The sequence below is a fragment of the Siphateles boraxobius genome, unplaced genomic scaffold (genome assembly GCF_051911475.1).
Source record: "Siphateles boraxobius isolate OS27281-9 unplaced genomic scaffold, OSU_SipBor_1 13, whole genome shotgun sequence".
NCBI classification, from domain to species: Eukaryota; Metazoa; Chordata; class Actinopteri; order Cypriniformes; family Leuciscidae; genus Siphateles; species Siphateles boraxobius.
Window position 1 is genome coordinate 22526398 of NW_027508733.1, and position 24778 is coordinate 22551175.

A 24778-nucleotide genomic window follows, 5' to 3' on the forward strand; every position below is an offset into this window, starting at 1 on the left:
AAAGTTTGTCAAATGTGCATGCCATTTTAATCATACAACTCTTCTATGCATAACTTAACAAGAATCAACAATGAAATGTTTTTAGATTTTTTATCTTGCGGACATTTTGGTCTGGAGTGGCTGCGTGACATGTGACCTGTGTTCTCCGCCATCTTTAAATTATTTATGTTAAATTTTTTTCTCTTCTGACCACACCAGATGGCAGTGTAAGTGTCTTCGTTTGTGAAAAACATGTTTCAGTTACACAGAATTAAGTATTATGCTGCACACAACCAAAAATGTGATGTCCTCATATGAGGTCGCAGGGTCTCAGGAGGTTAAAACAAATTAATGGAAATGCATATATATATTTATATATATATATATATATATATATAGCACACAATCGCTTTACTGTTTTAGGGAAAGTGATTTTATAGACGGGAAAAAGCATGTCTGAGTGTTCTTTTCTAAATCATGGCAGCTTTTCTATTCACCTAAAGAAATTCCGTCTTGCATCTCTTCCACATCAGCGCTTTTGCAAATTAATTAAAAAAAAATGTTTTACTTCGAATAATTACTCACTTATACTTTTAAGATTCACAAGCATGAATTAAATGTCTTTGTAAATGGTATGATGTGAATATGATACGCCCCTTTTATACACTGCAGCAAAGCGTTTCAGATTTCTTTTTAATTCTATGACCGGGAATGTTCCCTTGCAAACACATCTTGTGCCTGCTGTCTTTCTGTTTAAAGCTTTTCATGTCTTTGAAATGAAGCCTTAATTCTTCATGCATATTAAGCATGTGTGAACCAATAGCTTTCGAGTTTCCCTCAAGTGCTACAATTTATTGGTGGATGTGGCTATATCCTGTGCTATTTTTACTACTGGCGTATAAATATGCATTGCGCATTTATTCCTGGTTTCATCTCATTGAGATTACAGTTGTGGTTGGCTGGAGGCTGAAACACTCATTTTTAAATTGTGACTTGATCTTTGGTCCTTTTTGCTCAATATCTCCCTCCACGCTCCACAGAGCTACAGGAGGTTGATTTTGCAGCGTTTCATGATGGACTTTGTATAGCCAATGTATTTAACAATCCTGCATATGACATATGAGTGGAATGACTTTCCAGCTTCAAGTTTAATAAAAAAATTCCTTTTCAGACTGTAGTCGCTTTAATTGCGGTCACTCTCTGCGTCTAAATATGCATACTTCCCTGCTAAAAAATAGGCGAGAAGCAGTATATAAAATGAGTAGTGTGTGTCCAAATTCATAGTATTAATTGATGTGAAACAGGAAAGAGATCAGACCGTGTTGTAAAGAAATGTGTGCTTGAGTACAACCGGGTCACGGCACCAAATAATACTGACTTGTATTGACATTCATACAGCGCGACATTGCTGAGGTACTGAGAGAGTGAATGTCACAAAGATTGTGAAGTACATTTCGAAGTTCAGCTACTGATTGGTAGGATGTTTTCCCTTCATATTTGTTAAGAAAAAATTTATTTTTTCATATTTATCTAAATTTGATCTAAATGAGGCTTTGACCAACTTAGAACTTTTATAGTTAAAATGTATGAATTTGTATTTTTGTTTTTTATTAGTAATAAAAAATAAATAAGTATAAAATTATATAAAAAAATTCAATCTTAGATCTCAGACTCCGTAATGTTCTTAAAAATATGATTGCCCGTTGACGCATCCCCATTGATATTATTCCTTTGGAAGCTGATTGCTTCAATATTACTGTTTGTTGTGACACACAACCTGACCATTGGCTGTTTACTGTCCACAGAATCATTTCCTGTGTGCATGTATTCCCTTTCTGGAAGATTCCTGGGGCTTTTGATTGGTTGTCTCCCACAGCACATAAATGGAGAGATGTGGCCCATGTACAAGTTCCAGATCAGTAGACCGGCCATCATAACGGATATCACAGCGAGCACCACTTGCATTACCACCCATTTCCTCTCACTGCTCTGATTTATAGCATATGACGGAGGCTCTTCGGTTTTATGCAAACCTGATGATGTTGTGTGGCTTTCAGTAAGTATTCCCAATGTAGTCTTAATCTTATCCGTCACAACTACTGGTAAGCGGTCACGTAAGTCATAAATGGCAAGTGTTTGGGTGTACTGTCTCCCTTTCGCCTGCTCGACTGATGTGCAGGTATAGAGTCCAGCGTCATTGGCTGAAGCGTTGTAGATGAGGATGCCATCACTATAAATGGTGTACTTCCTGTTTGAGTAGGGGAGTGGCTTTCCAGCAAAGTTCCAGTTGACCTGGGCCAGGTTAGAGTCTGCTCGACACAGCAACATGATGTTGTTTCCCAGCACCAGGGTGCGGATCTTTGGTTCCATGGTAGCTGATGAAGGGGAAAACGTTAAATAAAGCGCTGATTTGAAGGTGGAATCAAAACAAAAACGTTGCCACATACCTGTTGTTGGGCATTGAGTGGCATCCCCGTCTTTCAGGCTTTGTATCAGATTACTAAAATGCAAAAAGGTTGACGTTAACTGTCAGTATGGGTTGCTTATACACACCTAAATATAGTCCGGTAGATATTAGATATGCAAACTGGTGGTAAAAGGAATGATTTACTCAGCCTCAGCTATAAAAAAGCTGAATGAAGTTAATGAAATGTAGTTTTATTGTTTAAAGGTGCATTAAGTGATTTCTTAGAAAGTGGATCGGACCGTGCAGCACAACACATAGTAGCCAATCAGCAGTAGGGGTGTGTCCACTCATGATGGGGAGGAAAGAGAGTGAGCCGATCAGCAGTAGGGGTGTGTCCACTCATGATGGGGCGTGTCCATTCTTGATGGTGAGGAGACAGAGTGAGCCAATCAGCAGTAGGGGGCGTGTCCACTCATGGTGGGGAGGAAAGAGTGAGCCAATCAGCAATAGGGGGCATGTCCACTCATGATGGTGAGGAGACAGAGTGAGCCAAACAGCAGTAGGGGGCATGTCCACTCATGATGGGGAGGAAAGAGTGAGCCAATCAGCAGTAGGGGGCATGTCCACTCATGATGGGGAGGAAAGAGTGAGCCAATCAGCAGTACGGGGCGTGCACACTCATCATGGGGAGGAAAGAGTGGGCTAATCAGCAGTAGGGGGCGTGTCCACTCATGATGGGGAGGAAAGAGTGAGCCAATCAGCAATAGGGGGCGTGTCCACTCATGATTGGGAGGAGAGAGAGTGAGCCAATCAGTTGTTTGGATATTAGCTATTATAACAGGAGAGTTTTGAGTGACATTGTTTGTCTGAAGCTGCTGGCAACTAACAACAAACTCTTGCTTGGATGTCTTGTGTACTGAATGTTCATTTTTTTGTTCTTTCTTGTCGTTTGTTCGTCATCTTCACTTTAATTTGCACAAAGCATTATTTCGCTTCGGGTGTGATAAAGAGACACCTGCTCTCTGGGGTGGAGCAAAATAAAGGGAGGGGTGTGTTTGTTTTGGTTGATTTCTAATATCAACAGTTTTTCTCAGAAATCGCTTACTGCACCTTTAATGAAATGTTAACAATTTAAATGATAACTTAAAAAAAAAAGTTATTTGCTGGAAAACAAAACAATCTTTTTTGGAATTTCTCCGGAAAAGGAAAGTCTTTGTTTTGGAACGACATGAGGGTGAGTAAGTGACAGGATTTTTTTCTCAATTCTTCCTTGATATGGGATTGTTCTTGTGTCTAAGTGTCTTACCCTTTTGCGCCCTCAGGTGATGTGGGTAATCTAGAGCACCGCAGAGCGGTGACATCCCAGGCACAGTAAGGGTCTCTGGCCAGCACACAGTCCAGACAGGAAGAATAACGACTACAGTTGCTGACGGGCATTTGTACAACCCCAGACGCAGAGCCTGCATACAACTAGACCAGACAGACAACTCATGCTGATTCATGCTTTTTTGTCATGATGAACGATCCAACTAAATAATCCACCACTCCGGCTTTCTAATCATTAGCAATTAAGAGTCATTACAGAAATAATGTAATTATGTGAAAATTACTCCTTAATTAATATTATTTCATATGGAAGCAAAATGAATATTAGAACTGAATTATACACAAATGAATCAGAATGAAATTAAAGCTAAATACAATTGAAGTAGCAAATCTATATCTAATACCCATCCCCAGTTTTGCGTACCTGATTCTGGTAAAGTCGTAGGATGTCAATCGGCTCAGTGTTCTGAAACAATTTAACTTCTTCAATGACGTGCATTTCTCCGTCATAGTTCACTGCTTTCTGCACATAACCGTTTTCTGATGGAAAACAGAAAACAATTGACTTTTTTACAACAAAAACAAAATTCTACATCCAGCTCTTTAACACTACAAAAAAAAAAAAATCCAAAGTACAATTAACATTCCTCTGAATGACAGCTTACACACACCCTCTAACTGACTTTAAGAGCTGCTCCACCCTAGAGGCTAAAGGGAATCTCACCTGTGCCGACGAACATCACAGGATAGGACTTTCCGTCCGATGCAGTTACGACGTCTACCACAAGGCGGGTCAAAAACGGGCCTCTCTTGAGCAGCAGGGGCTTGCCTGTGATTGGACGGACAGCGTCGTCCATGAGAGGCCGGTCTCGTATGAACTGTAGGGTTTTATCAGGGAGGTCCAGCGACCCTTTTATTCCCGAACTCCTCGCTGCGTTGTTGATGCACTGTGAATATTGCACATGAAAATAAGGTGGGTTTTTTTTAGGGTCACATGCCTAACCCTAACCCTAACCCTTACTAATAAATATACTCCATTCATGTTTTTTTGGATAATATCAGTATATTCTTTGACATTCGTAACAGTAGAATTTAAATACCATGTTATATAAATAGGGTTTTTAAAGTAAACCATAGTATATCTCCAAAAATACCATGGTACATGGTAGTTTTTAACTACTTCAACATCTTAAGTATTACATGCATCCCCTTAAAGACTATATAAGACTATTTATGACCACTCACAGCTCCTGGTCGGGGGACAGGAAGCTCTCCGTTGTACGTGACCCACTTCACATCAGACATTTCCACGGTCACCTCCGTCTTAAATTTGCCACGAGAGAATACCTCGCTGATGTCGGTTACATTAAATGCACATACCGCTGAAGACTGATCTGTTGAGCTCCTGCATACACAAACACAGTTGTCAACTGAACGAATGAGTGAATTCAGATGCAAAAAAAACCCCACGCAGGACAAAACTTACGATTGAGAGGTGAAGACAGCGTAAAAGACACTTTTCCTCCATTTCTTGTGGCGAACATGGAAGACGTCCTGTATGACGTAGGGCAGACTGGGCTCAGAGACCGAGCAATCCAGACGAGCCTTCAAGAAGGAGGTCCATTTCCTTTGGAGGGTCCTTAGACCACCCATATCACCCTGTAAAACAGGAAAATGACAGAAGTCTTTACAAGATCAGGGCTAAATATGCTAAATCCTTCCGTTTGCACCGGTTAAAGGGACCAGTGAAGTGTTACCTTGCAGACTCTGGCGACACGCGACACCACAAGCTTGTTGTAGAAGTCGTACTCCACGGCGTTCTCACTGAAGAACATGTAGACTTTGTCATCGTCGCCCTCAGGACTTTCCTCACTTTCTGGGACCACGTCCATGTAGACGAAGCTTGGCTCTTGAGTGGGTAAGGAAATGTGATTTTTCACTGTGTTCGGAGCAGTTGTTATTGTGAACTAAAAATAAAACTATTAAAAGTCGTTTTCTATAACTGAAAATAGCTAAAAATTTAATATTAAAAAAACCTTGAAATTGGAAATGTTTCCTTGGCAACTAACTAAAATAAGTTGAATTAAATTACTAACAATTACAAACTTAATAATAAATTACTAAAAACCACTAATTTTAAGTTGATGTAAATTACTAAAACTGAAATAGAAATGAATAAAAACGATATAGAAATGTTTTTAAAACTCAAAAAAGCACATTACAAACTGACTGAAACTTAAATTAAAATGAGAACAGTAAATATGAATTCAAAAAAGCTAATTCAATTTACACAAAGCCTTTTATTAATCTACAATTAGAATAATAAAAGCCTGTAATTAATCTTTGATTCCTAGAGGAAGTCTTGTCATCACGTCTTACATACCATTGAAGCTCCTTAACACTGTGCGCAGTGTAATGGGAGAGGTGCGGAGTAGGACCGGGTCCGAACCCAGAAAGTTAAAGGACGTGGCAGAATACAGGTCTTCATCTATGGAAAAAGAAATAAATAAATAAATAAATATATATATATATATACACATTTTTTCCCCTCCACAATGCATTTAAAGTGGCCATATTGTGATATTTTAAAGATTCCTAACTTTGTTTTGGAAGTGTCATACAAAAGGTTTTACAATTTTCTCATAATAAAAATTGCACACCACCTCTTTTCTCAAAGAGTCTGAGGTTAGATTGAAGATTCAGTCTCTCTAAAACCTCCCCCTCTGCTCTGCTCGGTCAAATGACCCAGTCTGTTATTATTGGTCTACTCTACTCTGATTGGTCAGATGGCCCAGTCTGTTATGATTGGCCTACTGTGCTCTGATTGGTCAGATGGCTCAGTCTATTGTGATGGGTCTACTCTGCTTTGATTAATCAGTTGACCCAGTCTGTCTTGATTGGTCTACTCTAGTCTGATTGGTCAGATGGCTCAGTCTGTTGTGATTGGTGTTCTCTGCTCTGATTGGTCAGATGGCCCGGTCTGTTGTGATTGGTCTACTCTGCTCTGATTGGTCAGATGGCCCAGTCTGTTATGATTGGCCTACTGTGCTCTGATTGGTCAGATGGCTCAGTCTATTGTGATTGGTCTACTCTGCTCTGATTGGTCAGATGGTTCAGTCTGGTGTGATGGGTCTACTCTGCTCTGATTGATCAGATGACCCAGTCTGCTATAATTGGTCTACTCTAGTCTGATTGGTCAGATGGCTCAGTCTGTTGTGATTGGTGTTCTCTGCTCTGATTGGTCAGATGGCCCAGTCTGTTGTGATTGGTCTACTCTGCTTTGATTGGTCAGATGGCCCAGTCTGTTGTGATTGGTCTACTCTGCTCTGATTGGTCAGATGGCCCAATCTGTTATGATTGGCCTACTGTGCTCTGATTGGTCAGATGGCTCAGTCTATTGTGATTGGTCTACTCTGCTCTGATTGGTCAGATGGTTCAGTCTGGTGTGATGGGTCTACTCTGCTCTGATTGATCAGATGACCCAGTCTGCTATGATTGGTCTACTCTAGTCTGATTGGTCAGATGGCTCAGTCTGTTGTGATTGGTGTTCTCTGCTCTGATTGGTCAGATGGCCCAGTCTGTTGTGATTGGTCTACTCTGCTCTGATTGGTCAGATGGTTCAGTCTGTTGTGATTGGTCAACTCTGTTCTGATTGGTCAGATGGTTCAGTCTGTTGTGATTGGTCTACCACTTACAGTGCGTGTCGGAAACGAAACACCCATTACCATATCTGAATTTCAGCTCTAGAGGCTTCCTCATCACTCGATACATAATAATACTACCAGACAGCTTAGCTTTTTCTTTATCAGTTCCAGCTTGAGTCCTCATCCTTCGGAAGTGTTGTGGATTTGCTTTAGCAGCAAAGATAACTGTGTTCCCAAAATGTCGACAACACAAATCAAACTCTTCCAGTCTCAGCTACAACTACAATGTTTGAGGGCTAGTCAAAGTAGACGTTGTTCACGGGCAACCAATGAAGACCGTAGGCTGGCATTGTGCAAATATCTTACATTGTTACGTAGGTTTGTAACAGGAAGTGAGAATTGAATGGCTGACGACTCTTTTTGGGATTTCAAATCGATTCATTCTATTAAGGGACGTTAACTTCATTTGTAGTGCACTTTGATCTTTAAAACTTTGCTGCCCTTTTACCTTCACAAACAGCTATTACACAATGCATGAAAGGTAATATTCGAAAAAAACATAAAAGGACACTTTAAACTGCTAAAAAAGCTACATGGACTACATACATACCAACCAAAACAGAAGAGGATCTCTGGAACGGATCGAAAGGACATTTCCCCCTGCCGTCTTCCAGCTTTCCCTCCAGCTTCAGCTGCCCGTCACTGTACGTCTGTTCAAACAAATACAATGAACACAAGGTTTTTTATCTTGTTTTTTAGCACTATTACACTAGCGCTTGATGGATCACATGACACCTGACATTCCTAATCTCATACCAGGAAGAAAGTGATGGATTGCTAAAATGCAAACAGTGAGTACAATGAAAGACAGTAAAAACATGAAAATATACAGTTTTTCAGGTTATGTCACTTACTATGTAATCGCAGGTTGGGCTAAAGGCATTTGTTCCGCACACGTACATCATGCTGTTGTTCATTAGATGCAGCATCCGTACATAATTATGACAGTCGATCTGAAAAAGTAATCCGATTTTTGATATCATATAGAAAAACAACCTACCTTGTTCAAAGTGTTTAAGCTGATGTGTTTATGTGTCTTTGTGAGAATGTGTGGCAGTTACAGAGATCTTTACACACGTCAGGATGTTTTCCTTTGGAGGTGCACTCCTTTTGTTTCTCTTCTGTAACCTTCCAAAGCACCTGATGGGTGGAGAGAAATCAATACAGACTATACAGATGTGCTGTTTTGAAAAAGGGTGGAAGAATTCTGTCTTGTTGTTGCCAAGAGATAAAGAAAAGGAAATCAAACCGGCACCTTAGACTTAGCGACGGAAATATCGTTTATGTCAAGGGCGTAGACGGCCTCTCTCGCCCCCAACACCAGCAAACCCAGATCCTCCCTAATCAGCATTGTGGAGTAATTCCAGATACCTTCCTCTTTAAACATGATTACATGGTTATCTGAGGACAAAAACATAAATACATGTAGAATAACAATGAGTTTTCTATTTGTCATTGAAGTATTACAGCCAAACACGAACATGGTCCAGTAAGAGTTAAACTCTAAAGGAGGTGCTTAACCTTCGGAAGATGTTTGATCAGCAACCACAAAGTAAAAGTAAATATTAAATATACAGTATATGTGAACATGCAGGAGGTTTTATTTTTCATTCATTTGCTATAGAGTGCAACAGTGCTCGCCCTCTTTTTCAGCAGCACTGGTTATGGAAGTATTTTTTCGGTCACACTTTTTAGATTAAGGTCCCATTCTCACTATTAACTACGACTTTTGACTTAATAAACTCCTAATTACTGCTTATTAATAGTTAGTTAGGTAGTTTTTAAGTTTAGGTATTTGTTGGATTAAGGGATGTAGAATATGGTCATGCAGAATAAGGCATTAATATCTGCTTTATAAGTACAAATAAACAGCCAGTATCCTAGTAATATGCATCCTAATTAGCAACTAATTAATAGTGAGAATGGGACCCTAAACTAAAGTGTTACCAATTTTTCCATAGGGATTTAAAAAAAGTCTTCATTAAAGCATTATCAACCATGAACTAAGCCAACCAGCCACGAGGTGAATCATAACATTACAAACTTTTATTTTAAGCAAAAAAGTATTTGAAAATTGGATAAAAATATAAAGGTACTAGTCAAGACTGTGTATTTAACGGCGTTAGTGAGGGAAAGAACTACAATCCCATGAAGCATTGCAAACTGCATAATCGAATTAAAAATAGAGATATATAAAACTTCTAATTTAAAAATGTTGATTATAATTATAAAAACCGAAATCTTAAGTTCATTGCAAAATATGCATATATATATATATATATATATATATATATATATATACACACGTACACAAATATTTAAGTATTTTGAGAGCATATAATAGGGAGATTGAATCGATTACACCATTTGCAGTGCTTCCTGTGAGTGGGCGGAGCTAAAAAGCTTGCATTTTGATCATCTCGAACTCTCTGAATGCTGGAAGTTTCTGTACAGCATTATGGGTAATGTAGTTTTCACCACAAATTCCCGTTAAACACGATTATTTTAAACCTAAGTTGAAATAATGCAGGCTAACGGCTTCAACACAAGCAAATACTATTGATTAACAACCTCGTAGCTCACAGTAGGTCTGTCTTTAAAGGTTTATAAGTTATAGTTCAAAATACATTTCTATATGGAGAAAATGAATAGGACTTTTACTTCTGGAAATCGCCTGTTGCGCACTATGGGGATTTTCAAACCTATTACCAACATTTGGCAACATGTCTACATAATAAAACCCTGAGTTTTGTAATTTTGTAAGTTCCTAGCAATAAACATAATTTTTTTTATTAATTTTCAGGTTTATAAAATAAATAAATATATATTTATTTACATTAAAAAACAATGACTGTATGTTTTGCAAGTAACAGGATTGCAAATTAAACTACCACTCAGGGTATGATTTCCATTACACGAGAGTAGATGTTAAAACTTCATGCTGATTTGTACTCGGCTTTCGCCAAGATAATCACCAACTAAGACGTAGCTTTACAGTAACCTATGCTTCTCCATCCATTTACGCTTCTTTCCATCTGGTGACGTGAATCTTCTGTCTGGTGTTAATACAGTGTATTGCGCGTCAGCACACACAACGGCTGCAACCACAGTGCGGTCCCCCCATAACAACCCTCTGGATTGAGCGGAGTAGGGAACATCTCTAGGGTCTTCAAGTGGGCACCTTCCGTCCTCAGTGTTTCGTCGACTAGCCCACGACACCTCAAGAGGGCTCGACAGTGACTCTGGCGTCCCAGAGTCACCCCCCTCCGTCCCCCACTCAACTCAGCCCAGGTTACTGACCTCTACTTCCCTCTTGCTGCTGAGACCTAACCACAATCTCACAATCTCTCCGCATCCCAACCATACGCGCCAACCCGTTTGACTAAGGCTGTCGAGCCCCACTGGTGCGTTAATATGCCGTTTCAGTGGCAACGGTTCCGTATGGCATACCACCTACCACAAAACACAATATCTGCCCAACCACCCGTCATTCACGCAATATACACAGGAACGTAATGACTGTAAATACTATACAACCTATACAAATAAACCAACAGTTGCTGCTGAGATCTAACCACAATCTCACAATCTCTCCACAACCCAACCATACGCGCCAACCCGTTTGACTAAGGCTGTCGAGCCCCACTGGTGCGTTAATATGCAGTTCCCTTTCGAACGGTCACTTCGTATTGCGTAGCTATACGCAGTGGGGAAACTCCTTTTCCTCGATTTACTGAAGCCTTTATGTAAAGCGCATTTGCAGCTGCACAGCTAGAACATGAGCGTCTGGCTCGCTCATAGGCTGCGCTGCGGCAACTGCACATCCAATGGCGCGGGCGCCTGTGACGTACGACCAATGAGAACACTCTGCGTCATACACGTCAGAGCCCGCCAAGGGGCCGTGACCTCAGTCTATAATAGCCCCCGAATTCGCCATTATAGCAGATTTTACTCCTTCAGCGACAAACTTCACGTCTCTGACCATTTATTGAGCCTTCGCCGTCGAACAAGCCTTCAGCCTGAGCCAGCTACAGTTCAGCAGACGACACATTTCACCGTGTTTCTCCTGACGCCGTCTCTCCTGTGGCTATCCGGCGATATCCTTTTCATTGCTCATTGTATATTGTTGTATTATTTGTACGAGCGTTGTTCAAATGCCTCGTGTTAAGACCTGCGCCACGTGCGGATGCAAGCTGCACGAGGCGGACGAACACGCTAGCTGCATTCCATGCCTGGGACTTCACCACGCGGAGAATGCACTGTCTGCCGGCGGATGTGCGGCCTGCGAGAGCATGCCTATCTCCGTGCTGCGAACTCGGCTAGCCCTCTCCCGTGACGGCGACGCCGCCTCTCCCGCGCTTCCTTTTCCGGCCCTACTTCAGCCAAGGAAGAAGAAGCGCCGCAGCCAACGGCATCCGGAGAACATGGATGTTAGTGAACGCACGCCGGCCTCGTCCCCGCGTGCCTCACTCTCTCCAACCCGTTCATCTCCGGTCCTGTTCGAGGGAGATCAGCGCCCCCCCCACGTGGCGGGCCTTGTCTCCTTCGGCGGGCCTAGCGAGCACGACGACAGCCTGTCTATCGCTGCGTCTGAGGAAGAATGGCCGGGCTCTTTCGACCCCGTCATGGCTTCCCAGCCGACGCCCAACGCCTCAGCTACCAGGACTAACTCCGACGCGGAAATGCTTCGGATACTGACGCAGGCCGTAACGGACCTCGAGCTGTAGTGGGCCGCGCCCGCTGAACCCCCTCGAAGTCGGCTGGATGGCTGGTTTCTGCCAGGGCACCAACAGGCCCCTCGTCACAAGCCAGCGCCATTTTTTCCTGAGGTACACGAGGAGCTTACCAAGGCCTGGCGCACTCCTTATTCTACATGAGGCCCCCCAGTTTTCGCGACGCTCTCCTCCGTGGACGGAGCAGCGGAAAAAGGCTATGAGTCGTTGCCGCCCCTCGAAGAGGCGTTGGTCGCTCATCTCTGCCCGAACACAGCTGCTAGCTGGCGAACTAGAGCTGTGCATCCCAACAAGCCGTGCCGTAGCACTTCAGCCCTCGCCGGACGCGCGTATTCCGCCTCCGGTCAGGCTGCATCGGCCCTGCACACGATGGCCGTGCTGCAGGTTTACCAGGCCAAACTCCTCCGGTCTATGGACGAGGCTGGCCCGGACCCTGAGGCTTTTCGGGACCTTCGGAGCGCCACAGACCTGGCCCTGAGAGCTACTAAGGCCACAGCGCAGGCTATCGGGAGGAATATGGCGAGTTTGGTCGTTCTCGAGCGCCACCTCTGGCTTACCCTCACTGACATTAAGGACGCGGAGAGAACAAAGTTCCTCGACGCCCCAGTATCCAGCACCGGCCTCTTCGGCCCGGCAGTGAAGGGGTTCTCAGAAAGATACACCGAGGCACAGAAAGCGTCCCAGGCCATGCGTCACTTCCTGCCTAAGCGCTCTAGCTCGGCGTCAAGTGCTCACAAGCTAGCCCCGCCGACGCCTCGGCCAACAAAGCCCACGAAGCAGGCCTCTCAGCCCCGCCCTGCGGCTGATGCCCAGCGCCAGCCGAGAGCAACCAAGCGCTTCCCGCTTCCCCGACGCCAAGGCCCCAGACCAAGCGCCGCGCCTCACACAGCGCCGCCAAAGTCGTCCTAGCATGCAGGGGAAAGAGAGAGGGCACGGGTCCCGCACTCGCCGGACCACCCTCGAAGAAGTCAACAAAACTTCCCACAGCCCCTTGTTCAGTTCAGGTGGCTGGGGATTTTATTACTGCAAACAGGCCCGCAACAGTAAGCGCGTTCTTGCAAACAAACGCCGTTTTCACGGCGACCCATATAAAGCACAAAAAGAGTATGTTTCACAAACACAACACGTGGGTTCACGGTCCCCCTTCATCAGGCGGCCCCTCCCCCGTTATAATACTGCCTTCCCAACACGCAAATGCTTGTACAGTCAGTCCAATACTCAATGTGTGCACAAATCACAATATAAGGGTATCAGGTCCCCCTTCACTAGGCGGCCCCTCCCCTGTTGTAACACTGACTTCCCCACACGCGAATGCTTGTACAGTCAGTCCAATACTCAATGTATGCACAAATCACATGATAAGGGTATCCGGTCCCCCTACATTAGGCGACCAGCCCCAGTCAGTGTGTCAAGCCCTAGCCACACGTGTTCTAGCCTGGCAAGCTATCCCCGGTGTGTCGAGTTGGGTCATAAACACTATAAAGCGAGGTAACTCGCTCCAATTCGCTCGCAGACCCCCGAAATTTCAGGCGGTTCTCGAGACTTCGGTGAGAAGCAACGTGGGTCACGTGCTTCGCACCGAAGTACAGAATCTATTAGCAAAAGGGGCGATAGAATTAGTCCCCCCCGCGCTAAAACACATGGGTTTTTACAGCCGCTATTTTCTGATTCCGAAAAAAGACGGCGGTCTCAGACCCATTCTAGATTTGAGACATTTGAACAAAGCTCTCATGAGACGGCCGTTCAAAATGTTAACTATCAAACATATCCTCGCGCAAGTGCGCACGGGGGATTGGTTTGTCACAATGGATCTGAAAGACGCTTACTTTCACATTCAGATAAACCCTCGTCACAGGCCATTCTTGAGATTCGCCTTCGAGGGCCAAGCTTATCAATACACCGTTCTGCCGTTCGGTCTATCGTTAGCACCCCGTACATTCACGAAGTGTGTGGATGCAGCGCTTTCTCCTCTGAGACATCAGGGAGTGCGTGTGTTAAATTATCTCGACGATTGGCTGGTGCTGGCACAGTCGAGAACCGAGCTATTAGCTCACAGGGATTTGATTCTCAGCCATCTAAAATGCCTGGGTTTCACAATCAATGTTTCAAAAAGCAAACTAACCCCCAGCCAGAGTGTGATCTTTCTGGGTACAGTTTTAGACTCGAGAGCGATGACAGCGCGACTCACACCAGAGCGCGCGCTCTCAGTGCGAGCGCTTACAGGCACTTTCAGAGGATGCGAGCACGCGCCACTGAAGAAATTTCAGAAACTGCTTGGTCTCATGGCAGCAGCATCGCCAGTACTCCGCTTGGGATTACTGCGCATGCGCCCGCTGCAGCATTGGCTGAAACGACGTGTGCCAACTCACGCATGGCAGTCAGGCAACTTGCGCGTTATGGTAAATCACGGTTGTTTAAGAACCCTGATTCCCTGGCGAGCGCAGAACTGGTACCACGAGGGGGTGACAATGGGAACAATTTCCAGAAGGAAAATGGTTCTTACAGATGCGTCCAACCTGGGTTGGGGAGCGCTGCACGAGGGCATGCCTGCATCCGGCCTCTGGTCGAGCACGGAGCAGAGCTTACATATCAACTGTCTGGAGATGAAAGCAGTTGGATTGGCCCTGAAAGCATTTCTGTCGAACCTCAGGGGTCACCACGTTTTAGTCCGCACAGACAATATATCAGTGGTGGCCTACATAAATCGCCAGGGGGGCATCAGGTCAGGAAACCTGCATGCGATGGCCTCCTCTTATGGGCACAAACCAACCTGAGCTCTCTGAGAGCAGCGCATATACCGGGCATCCAGAATGTGGGCGCGGATATGCTTTCACGGGGCAACACTCCCCTCGGCGAGTGGTCCCTGAACCCACAGACGGTCAGTCTGATATGGAAGGTGTTTGGCGAGGCCGAAGTCGACCTGTTCGCCTCGAGAATCAACACCCACTGCAAATTGTTCTTCTCGAAGGACAGGGACGCGCTGGCCCATGTCTGGCCCAACCGTCCCCTTTATGCCTTTCCCCCCGTCTCGATGATTCCACAAGTCATCAAACGGGTCAGAGAGAGCGGGTGCCCAGTCCTTCTGGTGGCCCCTCTCTGGAAAACCAGACCGTGGTTCCCGGAACTGGTTCAGTTATCGGACACAATCCCATGGCCTGTCCCACTGAGGAAAGACCTCCTCACACAGGCGAACGGGACATTGTGGCATCCGAGACCCGATTTATGGGCCCTCCATGTGTGGCCCCTCAACGGGTACCCAAAGACCTTCCTGAGAAGGTCTTAAGCACTATATCTGAAGCCAGGGCCCCGTCGACTCGGCGCTTTTACGCTTCGAAATGGTCAGGTTTTTCCAGCTGGTGCTCGAAAAATCAGGCTGACCCAGAGTCATGTGAGATATCTGTAGTTCTCTCATTCTTACAGGAGCTGCTGGATGCGGGTCGCTCCCCGTCCACGCTCAAAGTGTATGTGGCAGCCATAGCAGCACATCATGTTCTGGTGGCTGGCCAGTCACTAGGAAGAAACGACCTGGTCGTCAGATTCCTTAAAGGTGCTAGGAGAATGAACCCCTCCAGACCTCCATCTGTGCCATCTTGGGACCTCTCCACGGTCCTGGGGGCTCTGAAAGGTCCAACTTTCGAACCGCTCCAATCGGTTGATCTAAAACCCCTCTCGCTGAAGACCGCTCTCCTTATGGCTTTGGCATCTATCAAGCGAGTGGGAGATCTGCAGGCACTCTCTGTGAGCCCTGCATGTTTGGAGTGGGGTCCAGATGACTCCAGAGTCGTCCTCAAGCCCAGACATGGTTACGTTCCTAAAGTGCTCTCAACACCGTTCAGAGCACAGGTGGTGACGTTATCAGCCCTCCCTCCTTCTGCAGAGGATGGAGAGGTTAATCTTCTCTGCCCTGTCAGAGCGCTGAGAATCTATCTGGAGCGTTCTGCGTCTTTTAGACAATCAGAACAGCTTTTTGTCTGCTTTGGTGGTAGATCCAAGGGGGATCCAGTCACTAAGCAAAGACTGTCTAGATGGATAGTGGATGCTATTTCTATGGCTTATACCGCAGCGGGTCAAGTTTGCCCTATAGGCGTCAAGGCCCATTCAACCAGAGGTATGGCCTCGTCATGGGCTTGGTCATCTGGCATTCCCATTAGTGATATTTGTGATGCGGCCGGCTGGTCCTCGCCTTCCACATTTATGAGTTTTTATAATATGGAAGTGCCTTCCCTGCAGGCGAAGGTGCTTTCGGTATGATTAAGACCCGTTGGTGGCCGGTCTTGTCATATATTACTGTGCACAATCACATTCACATATATACATGAAACCCGCTGCTGGCCGGTTGTAGTTCATACATAAACCCGCTGTGGCTGGTTATATTTATATATATATATAAACCCGCTTTTGGCCGGTTATATGACATATATAAAACCCGCTTTGGCCGGTTATATGACATATATAAATTCCATACATATATAAAACCCGCTTCGGCCGGTTATATTCCATAACAGATATCAACCCGCTTTAGCTGGTTAAGATTTCATATTTAAACCCACTTGACTGGGTATATGTTCGTATACTAATAACCCCGACAGAGTCTGGGTTCATTGGTGTAGTATATTGGGTATTTCTACTGATGTATACTACTGAGACCTGACGGTGTCTGGTCTATTTTTACATAAATTATGCGGTTATGGCTTGTTCTGTACGCTCAGGGGTCCTGAGTTGCAGTGACAGCCAGTTACTCAGTGCGGCGTTTTGCATGGCGTCCCCACTGCGTATAGCTACGCAATACGAAGTGACCGTTCGAAAGGGAACTACTCGGTTACTCACGTAACCTCAGTTCCCTGAGTTAGGGAACGAGTATTGCGTAGCCAGCCGCACTATGGTAACATGGCAAGTTGTCGCTTCAGTCGTTAAACCTGCTATAATGGCGAATTCGGGGGCTATTATAGACTGAGGTCACGCCCCCTTGGCGGGCTCTGACGTGTATGACGCAGAGTGTCGTACGTCAGAGGCGCCCGCGCCATTGGATGTGCAGTTGCCGCAGCGCAGCCTATGAGCGAGCCAGACGCTCATGTTCTAGCTGTGCAGCTGCAAATGCGCTTTACATAAAGGCTTCAGTAAATCGAGGAAAAGGAGTTTCCCCACTGCGTATAGCTACGCAATACTCGTTCCCTAACTCAGGGAACTGAGGTTACGTGAGTAACCGAGTAGTTTCAGTGGCAACGGTTCCGTATGGCATACCACCTACCGCAAAACACAATATCTGCCCAACCACCCGGCATTCACGCAATATACACAGGAACTTAATGACTGTAAATACTATATAACCTATACAAATAAACCAACAGACCTTTCAAGTTTTCAAGATCAAGGTATCAAGGTATCACATGTTCTTTTGTAGCTATTGATAGACTAGTATATGAAAACTACTCTTTAGAAAGCAAAATATTATATATTTTTTATTCTTACAATAACATGGTTGACTATTGAGCTTGATGAATGCACTCAACACTACAAGTTGTGTAAAAATTAAGGACATTTTGAAATTATTTATTGTTGTTTAAATGTTTTTAGTAAGTTTTTGGTTTAGAAATTAAATTAAAATCAGTTATTCATTAAAGTTTCACAACAATGATTTAAATATAATTTTGATAGATTAAGTCAAAATTGTGATTTACATTGTCATATATTTTAATTACAAGATACAGACAAAAAGTTATGGTATCGCATGTCAAAATCACCCTAATAAGTTGACGTAACAGACATCGGTTGTGTACTTTTATGTAAGATAGTAGTTTCTCTAACATATCTAGTAGAAAAACATGAGATTTGTGTGCCGTATTTGCTACATATGCTAATGCTTATATTTAGCTCACAGTTGTAAACTCAAGAAAGAAGACTCTTACCTTCAAATTGAATGGTTTTTCGGGGGTTGCTATTAAGATTGCTCCATCCAGTGTATGCACATGTCAGGAGGATGAAGAATAACAGAGGATAATACATGGCTTTGATCTTCACTTAAACAAAACAAACAAAAAAAAACCTACAAAACTATTACTTCAAAATTTAGCATATTTAACAATCAGCTTTTAACTCATGTTTGACTGGGCTCTATGTAGGTGGCCGTATCCAACGTTTATCATTTGAGAGTTTTTGTGGCCAAAAGTGGTAGTCCATGATGCTGGATGCTGAAGGAGTGGAAATAAACCTTGTCCACTGTCCCGTCTACATCTGTAGAACAAAAACACACATTACCCTGAGATCTATTTCAAAACACACACATAGGCTACATTTGATCCCACTTCCCAAACACGAAGATTCACTTGAAGGCCTGTTCCTGCATGAAGTGCACTGAACCATTCGATTTCAACTGAAGGGTGACAATAGAAAACAAAATCCTCCACTTAAACTCATCGCTTAGTAAACACCTCGACTCAAAGCTGCTTAACCTAAACATTCCTCGCAATACTGTATTTGACACCAGGAATTCAACGGTGACTCATTGTTGTTGCAGCAAAACAGCACGCTGACAGATCACAGCAATCATTTGCGGTTAAAAACAAGAAACACGGGTCGTTTACCCACTCCGTTCGGGCTGGATGTGAGCAAGGAGGCAGGCTGAGACATGTGGATTAGGGTACGAGGGGAACACCTGAAATCGTTGATGCCTGAGGCTCTAAACTCGCTTAAACACTGTTGCATGTTCGCGTGACGCTGTGTGGTATAATTCACAACAGTCATCATGTTTGAAATGTTTACATTCAAAGAAATGCTCTTATCTTCCGTTTTCGACTGAGCAACATCCAAAAAAATTCAAGATCAAGAGATAACAACCTGAAAATAAATGTTAAAATAGCTCATTTTTGGAAGTCAGGCATGATGAGAGCTAGTTTTCTGAAGAGAATGTGAGTGCTTGCTTTTGCAAAAACTAAGTGAGCATGATTTTTCTACATCGCCTAATTAAAAACAGTTATTCAGGTTAGACAAGCACAGGCCTAGAGGATGAATCAAATGAATTATTCAGTTCACTGCAGTCAGGCTTGCTGTTAATCATGCCTTTAGAGGTGTTCATCAAATCCAATTATTGCCGAGTAAGAACTTATCGGACGAGCCTCTCCCACCTGTTCACATGCTCACAGGGCTGGTAGACTGTTTAGGCAGCTGACTTGTTGCCTCACTGCCTTATCAGGCAATGACTTTGTAGGCAGCGTTTGTGCATGAAGGCAGCTCACAAAACTCTGAGGCAGCGTAATGGTTTAATGATCTACAGCAAAATAGATTGAGTTTTGGTGAAAACTAAGCAAATATTTAATTTTTTCGCAAGAAATTACATCAGAAATGGAATACGTTGGTCAAAAGCGTACATTTACACACAAACTGACCAGAAACCGCAACTTTCAGATGCAACTTTTTTCATATATATATATATATATACAGGCAGGTCCTTCTCCAAAAATTTGCATATTGTGATAAAGTTCATTATTTTCCATAATGTAATGATAAAAATTAAACTTTCATATATTTTAGATTCATTGCACACCAACTGAAATATTTCCGGTCTTTTATTGTTTTAATACTGATGATTTTGGCATACAGCTCATGAAAACCCAAAATTCCTATTTCAAAAAATTAGCATATCATGAAAAGGGTTTCTAAACGAGCTATTAACCTAATCATCTGAATCAACTAATTAACTCTAAACACCTGCAAAAGATTCCTGAGGCTTTTAAAAACTCCCAGCCTGTTTCATTACTCAAAACCGCAATCATGGGTAAGACTGCCGACCTGACTGCTGTCCAGAAGGCCATCATTGACACCCTCAAGCAAGAGGGTAAGACACAGAAAGAAATTTCTGAACAAATAGGCTGTTCCCAGAGTGCTGTATCAAGGCACCTCAGTGGGAAGTCTGTGGGAAGGAAAAAGTGTGGCAAAAAACGCTGCACAACGAGAAGAGGTGACCGGACCCTGAGGAAGATTGTGGAGAAGGACCGATTCCAGACCTTGGGGGACCTGCGGAAGCAGTGGACTGAGTCTGGAGTAGAAACATCCAGAGCCACCGTGCACAGGCGTGTGCAGGAAATGGGCTACAGGTGCCGCATTCCCCAGGTCAAGCCACTTTTGAACCAGAAACAGCGGCAGAAGCGCCTGACCTGGGCTACAGAGAAGCAGCACTGCAGTTGCTCAGTGGTCCAAAGTACTTTTTTCAGATGAAAGCAAATTTTGCATGTCATTCGGAAATCAAGGTGCCAGAGTCTGGAGGAAGACTGGGGAGAAGGAAATGCCAAAATGCCTGAAGTCCAGTGTCAAGTACCCACAGTCAGTGATGGTCTGGGGTGCCATGTCAGCTGCTGGTGTTGGTCCACTGTGTTTTATCAAGGGCAGGGTCAATGCAGCTAGCTATCAGGAGATTTTGGAGCACTTCATGCTTCCATCTGCTGAAAAGCTTTATGGAGATGAAGATTTCATTTTTCAGCACGACCTGGCACCTGCTCACAGTGCCAAAACCACTGGTAAATGGTTTACTGACCATGGTGTTACTGTGCTCAATTGGCCTGCCAACTCTCCTGACCTGAACCCCATAGAGAATCTGTGGGATATTGTGAAGAGAAAGTTGAGATACACAAGACCCAACACTCTGGATGAGCTTAAGGCCGCTATCGAAGCATCCTGGGCCTCCATAACACCTCAGCAGTGCCACAGGCTGATTGCCTCCATGCCACGCCGCATTGAAGCAGTCATTTCTGTAAAAGGATTCCCGACCAAGTATTGAGTGCATAACTGAACATAATTATTTGAAGGTTGTCTTTTTTTGTATTAAAAATACTTATTTTATTGGTCGGATGAAATATGCTAATTTTTTGAGATAGGAATTTTGGGTTTTCATGAGCTGTATGCTAAAATCATCAGTATTAAAACAATAAAAGACCTGAAATATTTCAGTTGGTGTGCAATGAATCTAAAATATATGAAAGTTTAATTTTTATCATTACATCATGGAAAATAATGAACTTTATCATAATATGCTAATTTTTTGAGAAGGACCTGTATATATATATATATATATATATATATATAGCGTATTTATATATAACAACCTTAACCTTTATACTATTTTTTAAAGGTTATAAAATAAATGATTGCATTTATTTTATTCAAAATACATTAAAATGCAACTTGTACAATGATTTAAATATTGCTATCAAAAGTCTGTACCATTAACTGTATAATAATAATAATAATATATATTTTTAATTGTTTGAAATAGTAAACCAGGGCAATAAAAAATCAATTAGTGCTATTTGTAAATACAATGACCTAAATGCAGTTTTTTTTAATGATGAACACGTTTTTGAATCAATAATTGTAATATTTTTTATTATGAAAAAAAGGCTTCATTAAAAGAATAAATTTCTTAAAACATTCTCAAAAATTCTTTGGCATAATATTTCATTTTTAATAAGATTATTATTATTATTATTTTAAAATGTTATAAATATCTGAAATTTTATTATTTTTAATTTATCAGAAATATTTGATTTATTCTTTAACCAATTAATGTAAAAAAAAAGGCCTAATCATGCAAAAAAACAAACAAACATGAAACAGGAAGTGATATCAATAACAGCTCATCTAAAGACCCTGATGACTGGTCAAGGGAATTGCAAAGAATAGAGCTAGAAAATCTTTTTAATATCTCTTGTGTCATACTGTCATTTCACACATTTAGCAACTGGTAATTCCAGCTTCAGGTATAAATAGAGGCCTTTTTAATTGAACTGTATAGGATCATGATTCCCAAGTATTCAAATGGTTTAGGTTGAACTGAAAAGCTTTGTGATTTATTAACCCGCAGCCTTCCAATGACACTCCATGTGTCACTCACATTGTGAAACACTTTTACGTTGGAAAACACACCCATTGGCCTTTGTTCGTACAATTCACTAAAACAAATATGCTTAATAATTGTGAATGCTGGAGGTGGCTAAAGGTTAAAGCTCTATGTAGAACAACAACAACAAAATGCTATTGTGGCACGACTACAGAATATATTCAAGACACTAAAAAAAATTGTACTTAAACTAAAAACGCAGGTGAGCATAGGTGCATCATATGAAGACCTGGGAAAACAGATGGGCGTAAAAAAAACAAAAAAAGGAACATTCCCTTCTAGCGTTCAGACAAGTCAGAGCAGGACTTGAGACGCTGTTGAGTTTACCTCAGGTGTTTTATGTGTGATGTGTGTACACTCAAAAATAAAGGTTCTTTATCTGCAATTACGGTTCCATGAAGAACTTTTAACATCTATGGAATCTTTCCATTCCACAAAAGGTTCTTTATAGTTTAAAATGTTTTTTTAGATTAATAAAATGTTCTTCACACTTAAGAGTTCTTTTTTAGAACTGTTCACTGAAAGGTTCTTTGGTGAACCAGAAATGGTTCTTCTAATCTATGGCATTGCTGGGGGAAAACCCCCTTTTGGAACCTTTATTATTAGGAGTCACAGTTAAAATGTGTATTTCATCGCATTAGATCACAAAATTTGCTTATTTTTAAAATGACATTTAATCAACTAGTGATTTTTGTTCGTAAGTCAGTTCTTCTAAAGTTCTCACTGTCAGATTAAGCAAAGGTGAATTTCATCACATTGACTATGCGTTTTACAACCACACTTTCATCCTCATTATGAACAACTTATTTTGTTTTATCATTTAAAACTCTTTAGATGATTGCTTGTGTTATCGTGCTTTAAAATGAATGCCACTTAGTTTGATACTAGTATCTAATCCAATGCCATTTAGACGTTTTATGTGTGACTTAAGGGTCCAAATACTTAATTGGATTTACTAAATAAATATATATAAATAAAGGAGTTGTCGTTTTTCTTTTGGGTCCAACTCTCACTTCTTAGCATGCATATTACTAGGATACTGGCTGTTTATTAGTAGTTATATAAAGCACATAATGCCTTATTCTGCATGACCATATTCTACATCCCTTGATCCAACCCAACACCTAAACTTAACAACTACCTTACTAAATATTAATAAGCAGTAATAAGGAGTTTATTGAGACAAAAGTCAGTTAATAGTTCGTTAATAGTGAGAATTGGACCCTAATCTAAAGTGTGACCCTGTTTTCCCCCCTTTTTCTTGAACAATAATACATAGTCTAAGTAAATTGATGTCAAAGTTAAAGTATACACATGGATTCACTATATGAAGAAGCGCACCTTTACAGAAAGACTAGCGCCTAATTAAACATTTACGTCTTTCATTCTACTAAATTAGACTAAACAAATATTATTACAACATAAATCAACTCACCAGAGATGTCAGAAATGCTCTTGAATGGCTGAATAAGTGTCGCCCATGTGTGTTCACTCCGAGTGAGTCTGACTGTGAGCGTGACCCAACACCTGAGAGAAACCGTCACATCCTGCTCATGAATCACAAGTCTAACAGCTGCTTGATGATTGTGAAATTATCAGATATTATGGTATGGATGATGAGCCGTGTACTTGTGCTGCCTGCGCGTGCAATCGGAATGATCATAACTTCGAATTTCCTTGTAAGAAAATAGGACACAAACTTGTCAAGTTATCTCTGAAAACTCGGAGAAAATGTTGACACCTGAGTTTCCGAGTTGGGCGTGTCAAACTTTGAGGGAGAACGATTGCTGAAACTGGTAGGCTACTATACATTATTAGTTTATTCCACAACAGCTACAACTCATTATTTTCGTTAAAGTAGCCTAATGTAGGCTATATTTACATACACGAATAACCATTTGAATCATATAGCCTACAAATATAGCCTGCATTTGATGTATGCATGGGTTTTGATTGCACAGTTGCACATAAACCACTATTATTCCTATACACTGCCAAAAGTGGCAACTGGCCAGCCATCTATCATAGGAGACTCTTGCTGTTAGAATTAAAAAATTAAAAAAGTGCTGTAACAGCAAGTTGCATCTTATGAGTCATATCATTGCTAAATTTCCAAATATTTATTTTAGATTGGGAGGAAATTCTGATTAGTCATCATGCATCACTTCCTATATTTTAGCTACAAATCACACTATTACTGTGACGGTTGTTCTTAAAAATACTTCATCTGCAGTAACTTGGTTGTAAATAAATGTATTTGTGTTATTAGAATGGAATTTGCATTTACGTCAGAAAGTAATCTGATTACGTGCATTTTACTTTTAATGCTTTACCACTCTTACCATCAAAAAGTAATTTGATTATGTAGTGCATGTTACTTGTAATGTGTTGCTTGTTACATCAAAAATGTAATTTGATTACGATATGCATGTTACTTTTAATGTTACAAGTACTCGTAACATCAAAAAAGTAATCTGATTTTGTAATGCATGTTACTTGTAATGTCATACTCGTTACATCAACATTAATGCATTAAGTGTCAAATGTTCAAGAAAAAAATTTACAATGTTGCCTCCAAAAACAACACAAAATTTACCTTTGTTTACGTCAACACTTTTCGAATGGACTTGCGGGATTTCTTTATATATATATATATATATTCGCTTGACCGGACATATGGTCATGAATATTCAAGAGTGATTCTTTAATTAGAGGCACTTTTGAGTTCTAGAAACCCTAA

At 42.1% G+C, this 24778-nt stretch overlaps 1 protein-coding gene across 1 annotated transcript; it reads right to left on the minus strand.

Annotated features, from left to right (window-relative positions):
- Positions 1–1108: 1108 nt before the first annotated feature.
- On the minus strand, positions 1109–23789 carry LOC143736060 (semaphorin-4E). Its single transcript, XM_077226615.1, has 15 exons — positions 23474–23789; positions 18056–18380; positions 8672–8817; positions 8494–8556; positions 8271–8369; positions 7967–8066; positions 6096–6200; positions 5470–5621; positions 5199–5371; positions 4958–5117; positions 4437–4659; positions 4137–4252; positions 3693–3856; positions 2427–2479; positions 1109–2354 (listed from the first exon to the last, which is right to left on the minus strand). The coding sequence occupies exons 2-15, from the start codon at positions 18150–18152 to the stop codon at positions 1639–1641; spliced, it is 2367 nt and encodes a 788-aa protein (XP_077082730.1). The 5' UTR covers positions 18153–18380; positions 23474–23789; the 3' UTR covers positions 1109–1638.
- Between the last annotated feature and the right edge of the window lie 989 nt (positions 23790–24778).

What these genes read in the sequence shown, in the direction of transcription:
- LOC143736060 (XM_077226615.1), bottom strand. Translation starts at nt 18,152, where the DNA reads ATGTATTATCCTCTGTTATTCTTCATCCTCCTGACATGTGCATACACT. An exon ending in AGTGTTAAGGAGCTTCAATG is followed by an intron (nt 5,622 to 6,095) that starts GTATGTAAGACG and finishes TACCCACTCAAG; the next exon opens with AGCCAAGCTTCGTCTACATG. An exon ending in TCACCTGAGGGCGCAAAAGG is followed by an intron (nt 2,480 to 3,692) that starts GTAAGACACTTA and finishes TTTGCATTTTAG; the next exon opens with TAATCTGATACAAAGCCTGA.